Source organism: Falco naumanni, chromosome 1 (genome assembly GCF_017639655.2).
Source record: "Falco naumanni isolate bFalNau1 chromosome 1, bFalNau1.pat, whole genome shotgun sequence".
NCBI lineage: Eukaryota > Metazoa > Chordata > Aves > Falconiformes > Falconidae > Falco > Falco naumanni.
Window position 1 is genome coordinate 92,699,410 of NC_054054.1, and position 15,563 is coordinate 92,714,972.

The following is a 15,563-nucleotide window of genomic DNA, read 5'->3' on the forward strand; positions in this document are numbered from 1 at the left end:
GTTGTATGAAATTGACAACTAGAATTGACAAAGCAAAGGACTGAATATTTAAAAACAAGGAGCTGGGACACGAGAAAAAAGAGAGTCCTAGAAATCAAATAATTTGTCCTGAAGAATGCCAGGAGTTACTTTACTGGAGAAGCCACTGCACTTACTGTCATATCTGTCCTTAGGATAATTGGGGGTATTATTTTTTAAAAACTGTCAATTCAATATTTTTGAGCAGTAACGAATTGTTGTTTTCTTAAATAATAATATTTGTGTTCAGGAAAGAGTCCATAAAAGTTTGTCAATGTTACCAAGTTAACTTTGCTTCCCTGTTTTTCGTATGCAGTATTCTGCCCTCTCACTTTGATATCTCCAAGGTTGTTAGTCCTGCTTCATATTTCATCATTAACCAGTAAGATTCAATTAGATAGTGTATGAGGTAGAGCAGAATATAGATTATTCTTTAGTAACCATGTATGACCATCACTAATGACATAGTATGAACTCTACTGGAATCCAATGCGGAACAGGATTTGGAATATCTTTGAGGATAGAACATACTTGTAGTAATTAAGAACCATATTTAAATTGTTGAATTTTGGAGTAAGATCACTTTGGATATTGCTGATCAAAATTATTGATCAGATGGTGATTTTCTAAGTTAAATCTTCAGAATAATTTTCCTACTGTTTTTATATTGTTAGAGCTGTTCATAAAACACCTGTATGACCTTTTAAAAAAGTTTAAATGTTTGTTAATGTGAGGATTGGGGGTTTTAATTCTTTTAAGTGATTTTCATAAGAATCACTATCCTAAGTCCAACCACGCTAATGACCTTGACACCTCAGCAGAGAGAAATACTTCTGTGTAAGAAGGAAGATTCTTGGCAAATATCTGCATTATAGTACTTGTAAAATAAATTGATTCCCCATGTGAATGTGGGAAATTCACAGGTTTTGTGCAGGCATTTCTTCTTGAAGTAGATGGGATATTCTCGTGGCAAAAATGGTCTCCAGAGGAAGCACTATGCACATCAACTACTTTCCCCTTATTAAAGGCTACTGCTTGAAGGGAATGGAATCCCGTTAAAAATGGATTCCTGATCTTTGTCTTTTTTTACCTCACTGTTCTCTTTTTGTTTACAATTCAATAGACTGGCTGTCAGAATGATGCTTGTGAAACCTCAGTAAGTAGCACAATGCTGGTAGATCACTTGCTGCACCTGTGCTTGAAAATAAATACATTTAAAAGTTGATAATGCTCACATTGCAACATTGCAGAAAACAGCTGTACGCGTACATCTTTTCCATAAATAATTTCCTAGATCACAGTAATAGTAGGAACATGGTGTTTTAAATGCAGAAACAAAAGATCCAGTAGACCATGCAGAAATTGGAGGGATTATGACATTCAAAAGTGTTGACTTACATTTATCCATGGGATAAAAATGCAGACTCAACAGTGATCTCTCGGTGCACATGGGAAGTTTGGTTCCCATGCCAATCTCTATTGATTGGCTTTCCTTAAGAAAATTTCAAACTTTGCAGCTGGTGAGTGTTTCTTACTAATCATTTTTCTCTATATAAGCCAATTGCATTTATGGGAGAATTGCAGTTTTAGTGTAGTTTAACAAACCACAAACTTGTATGTACTCTCTTTCAAATAGTACAATTTGGATATAGTTTGAAAAAAAAAAATCAGGATGACGAGATGAAGGGAGAATTTCAGTCTTAGTGATTAAGTAAGTTTTGGTATGAGCTTTCCCTTGCTTGGCCTTTAATGGAAAAATGGTATGTTATCTTCCTTATATATGTAGCACAGTTGTGGTTCATCTGTGCTGAACAGTACACTTAGTCCTTGTTTTGTTCTCAGGTCCCGATACTCAAATTGTTCACATTGCATGTTAATTGTGAAAGCAGACAAGGGGACTAAATGGTTGCCTTCAAGACAAAAACTAAGTGTGATTAATTGTAATGAAAAGAAAAATTTTCTTCAGGTACTCCTTGTAGGTTATATGAACAAGGTCATACCTGGGAGGGTTGCAGCTCCCTCCAGCTAGGAGGCTCCTTGCAGACCACATAAGCTGACCTTGCATCCTCAGTTCCTCCATATGTCATTTTACTCTGTGCTTCTGGGCATATAGCACATAGCCTTGGCCTTGTACTGCTTAAAGCGTCCAGTCTGTAACATAACCCTAACATTATTTCAGGCTCTGAACTGGGAAAACAAGAAGAAAGTACTAATTACAGCTCATGGCCCTGGGTGTGACGTGGTGTCCTGGAAAGACTCAGGCCAAATGGTATACAGGGTAGGGTAAATAGCATAGTCACTGACAAAGGGGCTGGCTTTTAGCAGCCTGGCCATGGTCCACCGCATGACCACTTGGTGCTGTGGGCGAGGACTGAGCCATGGGGTGGGTTGTTTCAGCAGTGTAACCGTAACTGCTGCCTTTTCTAGCTACAGAGGTATGTTTCTCTAAGTATATCTTGTACTGCTGCTAGATAACAGACAGTTCCAGTAATTAAAATAATAATTTTAAAATGTTTCAAAAAGCAAAAGCTTGAGTTGTAGAATGTTGCTATTGTTTAAAATGAGATAATTTCTAAAGAAGAGACAGTCAAGAGACAAATAGTTCAAGAGCACGATGCTCTAGTGCTCTATAATGCAATATGATTGGCCTTGGATAACAATGTATGTTTATTCTTACAAAAGCAGACATGATTGCTTCTCCACTGCTTTATTTCGATAGCCATTATTATATGGTGAAGTGCCTGCAAATAGAATTGATGACTCTTTCAAGAGCAAGCAAACTGCACTGGGTGTCTGACTTGCTGCATGCAAGCAGCCTGAAAAACATAACAATGGAAATGGAAGGTTATCAGTGGAGAAGTGGGGAATGAAAGCAGATAATTTTAGAGTTTTACTGGGGGAAGAATAATGGACAGGAAGGAGATTGAAAATGCAAGAGGATCAGAGGACAGATTTTTATGACCGGAAAAGAAAATTAAAAAGATTGATATGAAGGTTGCCCTGAAGAAAAACTGGCAGATTCTAAGGAAATAGATGGTGAGCTGCATGTAGACTGTCAAGAGAAAAAAAGAATGGCTGTTGAGCAGAGGGTAAATTGAAAGGGCATAGAACAAAGAGTGACTTTGAAAGAAAGGAATTAAGAATAATGCAGGAGTAGAAGAATACTTAGTATGTCATTAGAGTGCAGACAGGAGGAAAAGGAGCCAGAACCAGACTGCTGGCAGGAGGCAGCAAGGTGAAAAGCTGCTTAAATGAAGATGAACATGGGAAAAAATGCAATTAAAAAGGGTTTTGGGGGAAAAAATATATTAACAGACAAAGCATTTGGATAACAAAGCAAGTCTTCTAGTTAGGGAAAGGTACATTACTTTCTGTGTTGGTGCCATGTAAGTCAATGGTAGATTTAAATAATTTATTGGGTGTATGTGAGGCTGTCCAGTCAGGAAGAATGGAAGATTCTCCAGTCTGAGGTCCTTTCTAGTCCCTTAATTTATTAGACAAAACTATCACAACAATTTATCTACCTTGCAGACTGGAGTCAAGGAGGAGGAGGCATGGAAGAAATTAGCAGTGAAAAATACTAACTATAGCAACACTACATCTAATCTTGCCTGTAATTCATTCAAATACTCTGTTACATTGGTGTCTCCGTCTGTCAGCATCTTCACTGTACTTACTCTCTGCTGGTGACTGCAGTCAGTTTGAGCTTAAGAAAGGCAAATAGAGGGCTTACCTCACAGGAGGGAATCCTTATTTCATGTGCCGTTTCACATTGCTAGTTAGGGAAGTTATACTAGACTACCACAGATTTTTAAAACAGTAATAATACTGAAAACAAGGACCACAATTTAAGTTCCAGCTTTATTTGTATACCCAAACTACTGGGCTGTTCGATTCAGACACCACTTTTCTAGTTTTCTTTTGTGTTCTTTAATGGCCCAGTTACAACAAAAGGAAGAAAGAATGACCTATCTGTACCAGCCTCACTGCTCATGAGGGGATGAGAATTAGTACTTTCTCCAGCCTAGGAGAGTCCAGCACTGCTGCTCTGCTGCTCAGTTGTGGTCTGACAAGGATAAAGGATGCATATTAAGACCATACCTGCCTGTTGTATTTTGGGGATTGTGAGCTCTAGGCAATTATTTGAGCTTTTGCAGTCAGAAGAAGATTCTGGATGCCAACTTTTGAGTTGGTGGGGAAACATGAGGTGCAGCTGTGGGCTGCGTGCCTGCCTTCCCAATAGATATGGAGAGTTTTGATCGCTCTCCTGGGCACAGCATTCATGATTAGCTTTCTCTAGGCATCTTCATGCTCAGAGTAAGTTTTCTTGTGGATTGTATTTCTGAGACATCTCTTTCTTTTGCCTACTGTTTTTAGTTCAATTTCCTTTTTTCATTGCACTGAAATTGGGTACTTTTTAAGCTTTGTGGTGCCTCAGTAGCAGCTCTCTTGATTCCTCAGCCCAGATCCTTGATTGGAGGTGACCTTCAAGGACTTGCCTGGAGTCCTATGGAAAGGCAGTAGCAGAGCAGGGTCTTACAGCCACATCTTGTAAGCCCCAAGCCAGAACTTAAACTATTGGGTCATACTCCTCTGATGGCAAAGATGGTAAAAGAATATTTGAATATTTCTCTGATAGCCTTTGTGCTGAAGGATTGCAAAGGTTTTCTTGCCTTGTGTAATGTTCAATATGATTTCATAAACAATTCAAACAGTTTTATGCATTGTGTTTATTGTAGGTAGTAGCTAAATTCTCTGTGTTTGGAATTCAGACAGTTACATAAGAGATAGTTAGATACTAACTTTTATTCATTTAAGACTGTAATGGACATTTGCCTGTCTCAGGTAAAGGTCCAACAATATTAACACAGACTAATATATTCATCTTGTGGTTTCTTCTTATCTTTAAAAGTACTTGCATGTGCTTACATGTTTTGCCTGATCAAGCTTCTGCTAGTTACATGTGCCATAAAACATAAGTGCATATAACTATACCTTTAAAAATGAATGAATCAGCATTATTACTCGCCAGTATGGCTGCTTTGGTCAGGACTGTTGGTCTGAACGGGCCAAATGGTTTTACCTGGGATATTTCCATATAAAAGGATCTAGACTGCAGCAGTCTGTTAAGGTGGATCTTGCTTAGCAGTTTATTGTTTTACACCAACAGCTAAAATTAGATTCCCTGGGTTGGGACCTCTAAGAGAGAAAGATGCTTCCATGAGATAGGAGCTTGTGGGTTTCTGCTGCTTTTTCTGCCTTCACATTTGTCACCAGCGTGCTGTAGTCTTCTCAGCTGTTTTCATGTGATCCCTTAAGATTTTTGGACTATACAGCAGTAGAGCTGGAACTACTCATATATGGTACCATACCTCAGAGCTGCTGAAGCTGTTACACATAGTTTTCTTTGGTTTTCTCTCTCTCTTCTCAGACTTCATGTAGTCCTACAATAAATCTTTGAGATAGGCAAACAAATTACAGTGTTAGTACTGTTTGAAATAAAATTATGTAATCTTTTTAATTGCAGGTTCCATTGCAGCTTATAGAAAGTGTTGAGTGCCGTGATATATTTCAACTTCATTTGACTTGCAAAGACTGCAAGGTTATAAGGTATGAATAAGCTGAATGTTAAATGGGGGGTAGCCTTGCATTCCATGTGCTATGGACAGCTGTGACATTTTAAGTAAATGTTTTTTCTTACTTAGTGGATTTACTTTCCCTTAAAATACTTTCTTTTGTCTGATTTTGCGTATGATAGCTGGGCATTTTTGTAAAGGGGATGGGAGCAAGATGAGCTGCATTTTTGCTTGCTGTGATACAATATAACAGCAAACCTTGGTCTGAGCCCAAGTGGCTGATCTTGATTTTATTCTGAAATGAATTTCAGTCTCACTGCATTTTCCCTGCCTTACAATCAGTTATAATGTATTGCTTCAATTAGGTACGAGATACAGAACTAGATAAAACCACTGAAACACATGCTTCTTGGAAGAGTATTTAATCAAGCTTTGGGATTTGGGGGGTTAAGGTGTGGGCTTGTGCAGTTCTACATGAAACCCTCAGTCTGGATAGCATCAGCTGCCCTGCATTTTTAACAGCTGTGAGGGTACAGTTGCTAGCATTAAGACGTAGTAGCCTACTGGAAAAGAAGCTAAGGGAATAAAGTAAAGCCAGGTCAGCAACCTGCTCTGTAACCCAGTAGACAGCATCATGTGGAAGGGAATTTTTGTTTGTGTCTGCCCTTCAGCAGACTTCAGAGTCTGCCCCAGGAGTCTCAGAGCTACTGAGCCTGAGCTACAGCTATTTCCTACTTTTCCGCTGCAGAAATTAATTTTGATCTATAAACTGCAATTAACAAGAAAGGAGCATTTCTTTTTTGATTAAATGTTTGCTGGCAGTACCTTTTGTATAATGAAATGAGCCCCAGTCATATCTGAGCACTCAGAATGTTTAACAGGCCAGCTGCTTCCTGAAATGCTGTATTTTGACGAGGACTGATGAGGATTACTGATGTGTTAGAAACCACAGAAGCACCTGGGAATGGTCACGTAGGAACTGGGCCTTCTTCCCCCTAGAAGGTGGTGGGATCAGTAGCCCAACTGAGGTGTATCTACACCAGTGCATGCAGTGTGGGCAGCAAACAGGAGGAGGTGGAAGCTGGTGTGCAGCAGGAGAACTATGATGTAGTTGCCCTCATGGAAACACAGTGGGATGACTCGCACAACCGGACTGCTGCAATGGATGGCTGTAAACTCTTCAGAAGGGATAGGCAAGGTAGATAGAGCTGGTGGGCTAGCCCTGTATGTTAGGGAGTGTTTTGATTGTCTAGAGCCTAATTTTGGTAATGATAGGTAGGGTTGAGTGTTTTTGGGGTAAGAATCAGATGGGTGGCCAACAAGGCAGGTATTGTGGTGGGAGTCTGTTACAGCCCACCCAACCAGGATGAAGAGGCAGACAAAATATTCTATAAGCGGCTGGGAGAAGTTGCACAATCACTAGCCCTCGTTCTCGGGGAGGACAGGGGGACACACGACTTAAACTTACCAGATGTCCGCTGGAAATACAGCACAGTGGAGGAGAAACAGTCCGGGAGGTTCCTGCAGTATGTGGAAGATAACTTCCTGACACAGCTGGTCAGTGAGCCAGCTGGGAAAAGCACCTCACTGGACCTGTTTGTGAGCAGAGGACTTGTCGGTCATGTTGATGTTTGGAGGCCCTCTTGGGCACAACGATCACAAAATGATGAGTTACTGATTCTCAGAGAAGTAAGGAGGGGGTCAGCAAAACTGCTGCCTTGGACTTCCAGAGGGCAGACTGCTCTGTTTAGGAGCCTGGTTGACGGAGTCCCTTGGGAGGCAGCCCTTCAGGGCAAAGGAGTCCAGAACAGCTGGACATTCTTCAAGAAGGAAATCTTAAAGGCACAGGAGCAGGCTGTCCCCATGTGCCGAAAGACGAGCCAGCAGGGAAGACAGCCAGCCTGGCTGAACAGAGCCAGGAACGCAGGGGAAAAAAAAAAGGAGAGTTTATGACCTTTGGAAGAAGGGGCATGCAACTCAGGAGGACTACCGGGATGTTACAAGGTTATTCAGGGAGAAAATTAGAAGGGTCAAACCCAGCTAGAGCTTAATCTGGCTACTGCCATAAAAGACCATAAAAACATGTTTCTATAAATACATTAGCAACAAAAGGAGGGCTAAGGAGAATCTCCGTTTTTTATTGGATGCAGGGAGAAACATGGTGACAAAGGATGAGGAAAAGGCTGAGGTACTTAATGCTGCCTTTGCCTCTGTCTTGAATAGCAAGACCATTTGTTCTCCAGGTACCCAGCTCTCTGAGCTGGAAGATGGGGACAGGGAGTAGAGTGAAGCCCCCATAATCCAGGGGAAATGGTCAGTGACCTGCTACACCACTTAGACATGCACAAGTCTATGAGGCCAGATGGGATCCACCCAAGGGTACTGAGGGAGCTGGCAGAGAAGCTTGCCCAGCTGCTGTCCATCTTTTGTCAGCAGTCTTGGCTAACTGGAGAGCTCCCAGAAGACTGGAGGTTAGCCCATCTACAAGAAGGGCAGGAAGGAGGATCTGGGCAACTTACGGGCCTGTCAGCCAGACCTCAGTGCCAGGGAAAGTTACGGAGCAGCCCATCCCGAGTGCCATCATGCAGCACGTACAGGTGATCAGGCCCGGCCAGCATGCATTTATGAAGGCATGTCCCACTTGACGAACCTGATCTCCTTCTATGACAAGGTGACCTGCTTAGTGGATGAAGGAAGGGCTGTGGATATTGTTTACCTAGAATTTAGTAAAGCCTTTGACACTGTTTCTCGCAGCATTCTCCAGGAGAAACTGGCTGCTCGTGGCTTGGGCAGGTGTGCTGATCGCTGGGTAAAAAACTGGCTGGGCAGCTGAGCCCAAAGAGTGGCAGTGAATGGAGTTACATCCAGCTGGATGATCTCAAAGTACTTTTCCAACCTAAAGGATTCTATGATTCTACTTTAGAAGTAATATTTAGTTTAATTAAAATTAAATATTTTACTGCCTCTTAACATGTAGCTCTTGACATTTAAAAAAACCACGCTTCTTCTCTACATTAATTTGCTATTTCTCTTCTGTTGCAAAGTGAATACAAATTATTTGTATTTATGCCCTTCCTTATGAATATCCCTTCAAAATTGCATCTCTGAGAATCAGTACTTGGTGACACTGGCTGTTGGAAGATCATGAAGTACGGGGCTCAGATACCAGATTTAGAACTTGTTCACGTTCTTTTTCATTAACAAAGCAGTGTGTGTTTTGAATAATAGGGCTCAAGTGAAGATAGTACTGATTTGCAACACTAAAGGAATTTAGGAAGAAAATGGGATCTTTAGGGTGAGGTGTATCTTCTCTGGATATGGATATTTAATAGAGAATTATCCAGTCTAAGCCATTAGTCCCAGTTTGCTTTATAGTTGGTGATGGGAAATAAACACCTGCAGGCTGCAGTTCCTCGCAGCTATTTAGACATGTTTCGTGAGTTGGACAAGTTTTTTTTCCTTCCACTGACTGACTTTTAGGTATTCGCAGGTAGGGGTAATAAATCCTGCCCTTAGAGAATACAGATGCTATCGTTAACCATGAATGCAGTAGAACACAGACAGAGCAGAACCTAAATACTTGGTGAATATTTTATAACTATAAAATCTTGAATAAATCTGTCAGAGCAAAATAAATCACTGATCTTATTTCCACCCTTTTATTTTAAAGTGTGCAGAAATCCTCTTTGAAAAGACAAGCTAATATAATTTTAACATACCGCTTTGAGACATACTTTTTTTCTGTGCAGGGAATGTTCTTGCTAGTTGTAGTTGCTAGTCTAATGTTTGGCAAAGCTCAGTCTCAAAAACATTGTATGTGCTTCAGACCAAGGCCAGAGAGAGAATCTTAGCGTATGAGATAGGGGGGTAATGTAGGATTTCAGATACTGGAGTTTGTCCTCATTATTCACAAGTTAAGTGATATCAAGTGGATATGTCTCCTATGTCTGATGAAAAATGTATTTTTGTTTACAGGAATACAATGCATACATTATAATGTATGTGATAGTTTTGTGAATTTCCATCTGACACCACCAGTCAGCAAGTCACTGTAACACTCTCCTGTCTTTGTGTGAAAGTTGCAGACTGAACTCGGTGATACTGTCCTTGGTTTTATATTAAATAGTATATAGTGTGTATATATATATATAGCAAATAGCATATAGTATATGCATAAACATTTCCCTCATTCAGGACTAGTAGGGCATACCACTGGTTTATCCACAATCACAGAACATTGCTTTTATGCTTACAACTTATTTTGACTTCCTAAGTGCGTATTTCTTTACTGATATGCAAAATTTTTCATTTTTACTACCTATTAGAATGTGCATAGAAACAGAACTAAGTTATGTTTGTTCTCACTTTTTGCTTTCATAAGTGTTTTCATAGTCAGCCTGTCAGATCTTATATTCTGGCATCTTTTACTGAAAATTAATAGTTAAATGTTTGTTTCTGGGCCAGGTGTCAGTTTTCTACTTTTGAGCAGTGTCAAGACTGGCTTAAGCGACTGAACAATGCCATCCGCCCTCCTTCGAAGATAGAAGACCTTTTCTCATTTGCCTATCACGCTTGGTGTATGGAGGTATATGCTAGTGAAAAGGAACAGCATGGGGATTTGTGTCGGCCAGGTATGTGGGAACACTGTGGGGATCGTCACAAATGCACTGACTGTTAACTGCCTGTTTGCTGAAATCCAGAACTTTCCAAAAAAGTTATAAACAAATTCAGTCTGTGTTGCTGTAAACTGAACCTGGAAAATTTCAGCATGGACTTGTTTTTGTATGTAAGTTCTTTCACTTCTTCGCTAGCTGGTGAATATCCTGTATGTGGTAATTATACAGGTAATGGTATAACTTTGCTTAGAGCAAGGTGTCCTTTATTGCCTTGCTTGTCTCTACCGCACAGTCTGAGTTCTGTTCTGTCTTAGGATTAGCTCCCATCATAGCTACTTTGGGATCAGTATGCAAAGCAGCATCTCAATATCCCAAGGAAATTGTTGTGGTGGATTTGATTTAGTCAGTCATGTATAATACTAATAATGGTTTGCTCATCATACCAGCAACTTTCAGTCTAAAATATTTTCTTATTGATTGTGCCCACATTTTTTGTCTAGAACGGTGGTCTTCAACATAGAAGTTGAGGAGCAGGTGAAGGAGAAGGAAGTCCCTTAGCTGTTCCTGAGGTTCATTCACAGCTGCAAGACAGCAACCTATTTTAGTGAGATATCATCCTTGCTGGAAAGTTTTTAGAAGCCCTCAAGTAAATATAAGCTAAAAATTGGGATGCTTGTGGTTATAGTACTTGTTTGAAGATAAGGAAATCTGTGTTCCCGGTCCTTTACAATCTGAGGCTCTCTTCACTCACAATTCACCTGTCTGAGAAAAGCATCCCAGTTACCAGGTTGAGGGAATGTTAGTGTGATCGTATCCTTACTACTAAAGCCAGTCTGGGGCTGAGCAAAAGCTGTCACTTTTTTGGTACCTGAGGGAGGACAGTCAACAGCTAGCACACAAGTGGCAGGAGGTGCTCCTTGGTTCTAGTTCTTGTTTCTGCACTTCACACACTTTGTTAGCAGTTACTAAAGGCAAAAAAGGCAAGAACTAAAAAGGCAAAAAAATCCTCAGAGTCGAATTTTATAGTCAAGTCTTTTCCCTCCTGACTAAAATCAGGAGCTGGAAGATAGCAGACACGTAGATGGCTTGTGAAGTCTCCTTGTAGTTCTTTTCTCTTCCTCACTGAAACAGACAGGCTTCAGCCTAACACTGGGTTAGGATAAGAAGCAGCATTTACCTTTTTATTAACTTCTAGTAATTGCATTTTTTTTGGTATGTATGTCTATCAAATAATTTTCTTTCCTGTAGCTTGGCGGTAGGTACTCTCCTTCTAAGAGTTGAATTATAGTTGAAATAGATCTATGGAATGTAATTGAAGAAGTTAATCCCAAGACATTTATATTTATTTTTTTACACCAAGGAGCCCAGTATTTGGTAGGTATGGGCAAAAATACTTAATTGCTTCAAAATCTATCCGTTTCTGGGGGAAAATATAAGTTGTCATCAATGTATGTAATGGGACATAATAACTGATGAGCTTTTAATGTCAGAAGGCACAAGTCCACAAAATGTATAGCTTGCTTTTTCTCTGATTTTGAGAATTGATGGGATGCCTTGAAAATATTTTCCATCTTGGCTCAAAATGCCTCTTAAAATACCAGCATTTCAGGAGCAATGGACAAAATGTTAAGGTAGAATCTTATTTTGCAGAGGAAAGCCGATCCTTTCGTGACATGCACAGTAGCTGAAAAATTAAGAGGGAGGAATCAAACAGAATATTTCATTTTCATGTAATTTTATGTGTTTCTTTTAAAACCCACTAGCAGTATGCAGCATCAGTGATTGGGGATATTTCTAGTATTCTCATTTGCTATGCAGAAAAATCCATATGGACATAGCACAAGTTTTAATGACCATTGTTCAAAGCAGCTGGTGATGAAGCCCATCCTCAGTGCTTGAAGAGCATGCTGCTGTTCCAATAAAAGGGCTTTTTTTTCTTTTAGAATAAAAAAGTCACCGCTAAGGAAGAACATGACTGAGGTCGTTGTCTGGCTGGAATGTATTGTTCCAGTTTCACCTGTGCACTTGACAACCAACCAAAGAGCTCCTCACAGAGCTGCAATCTCTATGGAGCCATCCAGCTTTTGTAAAACTGGGGCTAGAAACAGCGGGTCTATATAATCTTCCAGCCACCTACTCAAATAAACTCAAGCTCATGCAGATTTCACATGAGAAGCGGGAAATTCTTGGCAAGCTCCAGTCTAATTGATCTGGCAATAGGGAAGGTAGCGCAGAACTACAGTGTCTGTGTGATATGATACTAGCCTTCTGCAGAAAATGCATGGCACAAGAGGCAGAACTATTTCTTTTTATGATACTGTTGTACCAGTGGCATGATGTAAAGCGACTAAGTGATGAAGGTCAGTGAGGTCAGAGTGTGAATATTTTTCATTTGCACACAGTGTCATTCTCACATTTTACTTTTCAAAAAGCATAAGAAAAATAATTTCATTATGCAGATCTCTTGCACGTTGCCCATATTGTAAAGCAGGTCTAGATTTGCAGAGTAGCATTTTCAGTGTATGATCTGACCTGTAGGAATGAATAACATTATAGCTTTTCTTTTACAGTTAATTAAGTGCTGTAGTTAGGCTGCTATCTTTATTCTTAATTTGCCTATATTTCTCTCTAATTGTTCTGTAATGTCACATAAAAAATTGTTTCAGACATGCACATTTACATCTTTGAGATAAATATGTATCTCAGGTATTGAAAGACTTTAAGGGTTTTCTGAAATACTTAATGGAAAGATGTAATACTTTTAATTTTTAACAGATTTTTTTTTTCCTTCTGTTGGGTGATGCTCTGCCTCATGATTTAATGATACAGTAATTTAAAGAGACAAGCAATGGACAGACTTTCAGAATCATTTTATCTAATGTTGCTCACATGCTCGTTAAATTTATCACATTTCTTAGCTCAGTGAACCTGGAAATTTTGTACATTATTCTCTTCTGCCTGTTGATTGAGTACCTTCTAAATCTCTACATTTTCTGTCTATCAGAAAAATTCTTCTTTATTGCCATTGCATATTTTTCAATTGTGTTTTGATACTTTTAAAAAAAGTGTCTAGGAAATAAACGCAGCTCTTTCCAGTTCCTTTAATATATTAATCCAGGAATCTGTGAGGATCCTGTGACTGATATTTGTGTCAAACAATCATTTATCTTCATATCTCCATGTGATTCACGGAGGAATAAATTCCAGTTAGCAAGTGGAAAAACAGAGACACGGCTTAAATTGCAGGACTTTCCTACAGTCATACGGGAAACCTGTGGCTGAAATTGCATACTAAATGGAGATTGCCCAAGATCCCAGACCACATTCCATATATTACCCCTTCATGTATCAGTCAGACCAGAGCTTCACGTTTTTCTCATTGATACAAAATTCTGAACTTCAGAAAAGAAAAACTACTAGAGTTTTCCAGCTAGGACTGGTGGTGGATCTAAATTGATTTTGCTGACGTGCTTGGTTCTGGTTTGCAGCATTACTGTTTCTCATATGGATTTACGGAAGGTGGTAATTTCAGAGAAAAAGTCCTTGATGGACTTTGACATTTGTGAAAAGTTGACCAGAGAGAACCATCAGTGCAAGCTGTGGTTCTCCTGATAGAGATTTTCAAAATAAGTTGAGATGTAGATGGTGTTGTTGGACTATTCCTTTCTCTTTCAGTTTTTAATAAGTACGAGTTGCAGTGGTGGTTTTCTCCGACTGTTTTGAAAGGTAGGAAGCTTACTTCTTGTTTCATATTTATTTTGTGTCTCTGCTTTTGATAACCAGGAGAACATGTAACTTCAAGGTTTAAAAATGAAGTGGAGCGGATGGGTTTTGATATGAACAATGCCTGGAGGATTTCCAACATCAATGAGAAGTACAAGTAAGTTATGTGGGCTGCTGATTCGCAGCCAAATGGCATCTCATAACACCAGTTTTGTTACAGCAGATTACTGGAACTTTTTCCAAGTTCTACAGTTCCTAATAAGGGACAATTAGAGTTACGCGTTTTGTTGTTTTATAGGAAAAAATGGGCTTTTAAAGTAGTAGTTAATATTTTATTAGCTGCTACAATTTTTGTAGGCTTAGAAATAACCAGATTTTGGTGTTCTTGCTGGAAGACTTCTTAGAGAATAAGCATTCTGAAGGAAGAAAGGGAAACTTGAGCAAAGAGCAGAGTTTGAACTTTTAAAAAACATTTTTTTATTGTGTCTTATTTTCTATCTTACGACAAAGACTTGTGTTAAAGTTGGTTTGGAAAAGTTAAGCTTGTAGATCCTGAAAATAAGATGCTTTCTGTGGTCCTGAAAGCTTAGGTAAATTTCCTTTTCTCAGGCTGCTGGAGCAGAGGATGGTGATGTTCTGTTCATGGTTGGTAGGACAGGGTGTACTGGCTCATCCCTAATCCGAATAAGAGCAAAACCAGCAGTAACACTTTGTGATGAAACATGTTTCATTGCTGTCTTTGTAGGATAATAACTTGCAGCTGGTAGTTCTCTTGCAGTGACAACAGCTATCTGTCTTGCTCTCAAAATCTGTGGAAATAAAAATAGCTATCCCTTTCATATTTAATACTAAAGAAAAAGTAAAAAAAGCTTTATATGGAATATGGAAGCAGAATGACACAAACTACTCCTTTCCTTCTTGTGGCCAGCACTTGAGAAAAGAGCATTTTTTCAGGATGAGTGCTGTATTTTTTTCTGAATAGAGTGGTTTTAGACATGTGTTCATTTCTGTCCTTGCGCAGTAAATGCATCTGTTTAAGGGGATGGACTGGGGATGAACTAGTTTATGATTCAGCAATATATTGCAGTCACTACTGACTGCTTGCGCTGTTCTTACTGGCAGTCATGGCTTTATTAGTTAAGTTGTGGAGTAGGAGGTGCATTTAGTAGAAGAAAGTTCCAGTCAAGCATAAGCCAGTGCACTCTGATTCTTGCCTTCAGTGAGGGTGGATTAGCCAGTGTACTTTTTCCACACTTACACAAGTTTTCTGTGTTGAATCCAGTGGGCCAGGATTGCTCTGCTTCTCTGTGTTGTGACCCAGAAATGAAGTGGCTCATTCTTTAGCATGGAGAGACATGGAATTTCTTTAATGTGGTCCAGTTTATTTGAGCATCTGGAGTTAAAAATTGCCTACATGCGAATTTCCTGAGAAACCAGCTTGAATCTTGTAATTCTGAAATGCATTTATGCACCACAGTGTTCACGGTGCTTTTTGTATATGCGAAGGAGGAGTACACTGAAATGGGAATTAACAAAATGGCAGTTTGCTGAGATGAACTCAGGTTGCTTATACTGCTTATTGGTATGTATCCTCTGGGAAGTAACTGCTCTGTATCACTTACTTTCAACC

The 15,563-nt window shown here is 39.5% G+C and overlaps 1 protein-coding gene across 12 annotated transcripts in view; it reads left to right on the forward strand.

Annotated features, from left to right (window-relative positions):
* MTMR3 (myotubularin related protein 3) overlaps positions 1-15,563 on the forward strand; it is an 85,930-nt gene that overhangs the window by 39,654 nt on the left and 30,713 nt on the right. For all 12 annotated transcript variants that reach the window (XM_040606914.1, XM_040606881.1, XM_040606923.1 and 9 more), the window contains 3 exons: positions 5,546-5,628; positions 10,059-10,225; positions 13,994-14,090. In XM_040606914.1, the coding sequence (XP_040462848.1) occupies positions 5,546-5,628; positions 10,059-10,225; positions 13,994-14,090 (347 nt within the window). The remainder of the gene's footprint in view (positions 1-5,545; positions 5,629-10,058; positions 10,226-13,993; positions 14,091-15,563) is intronic.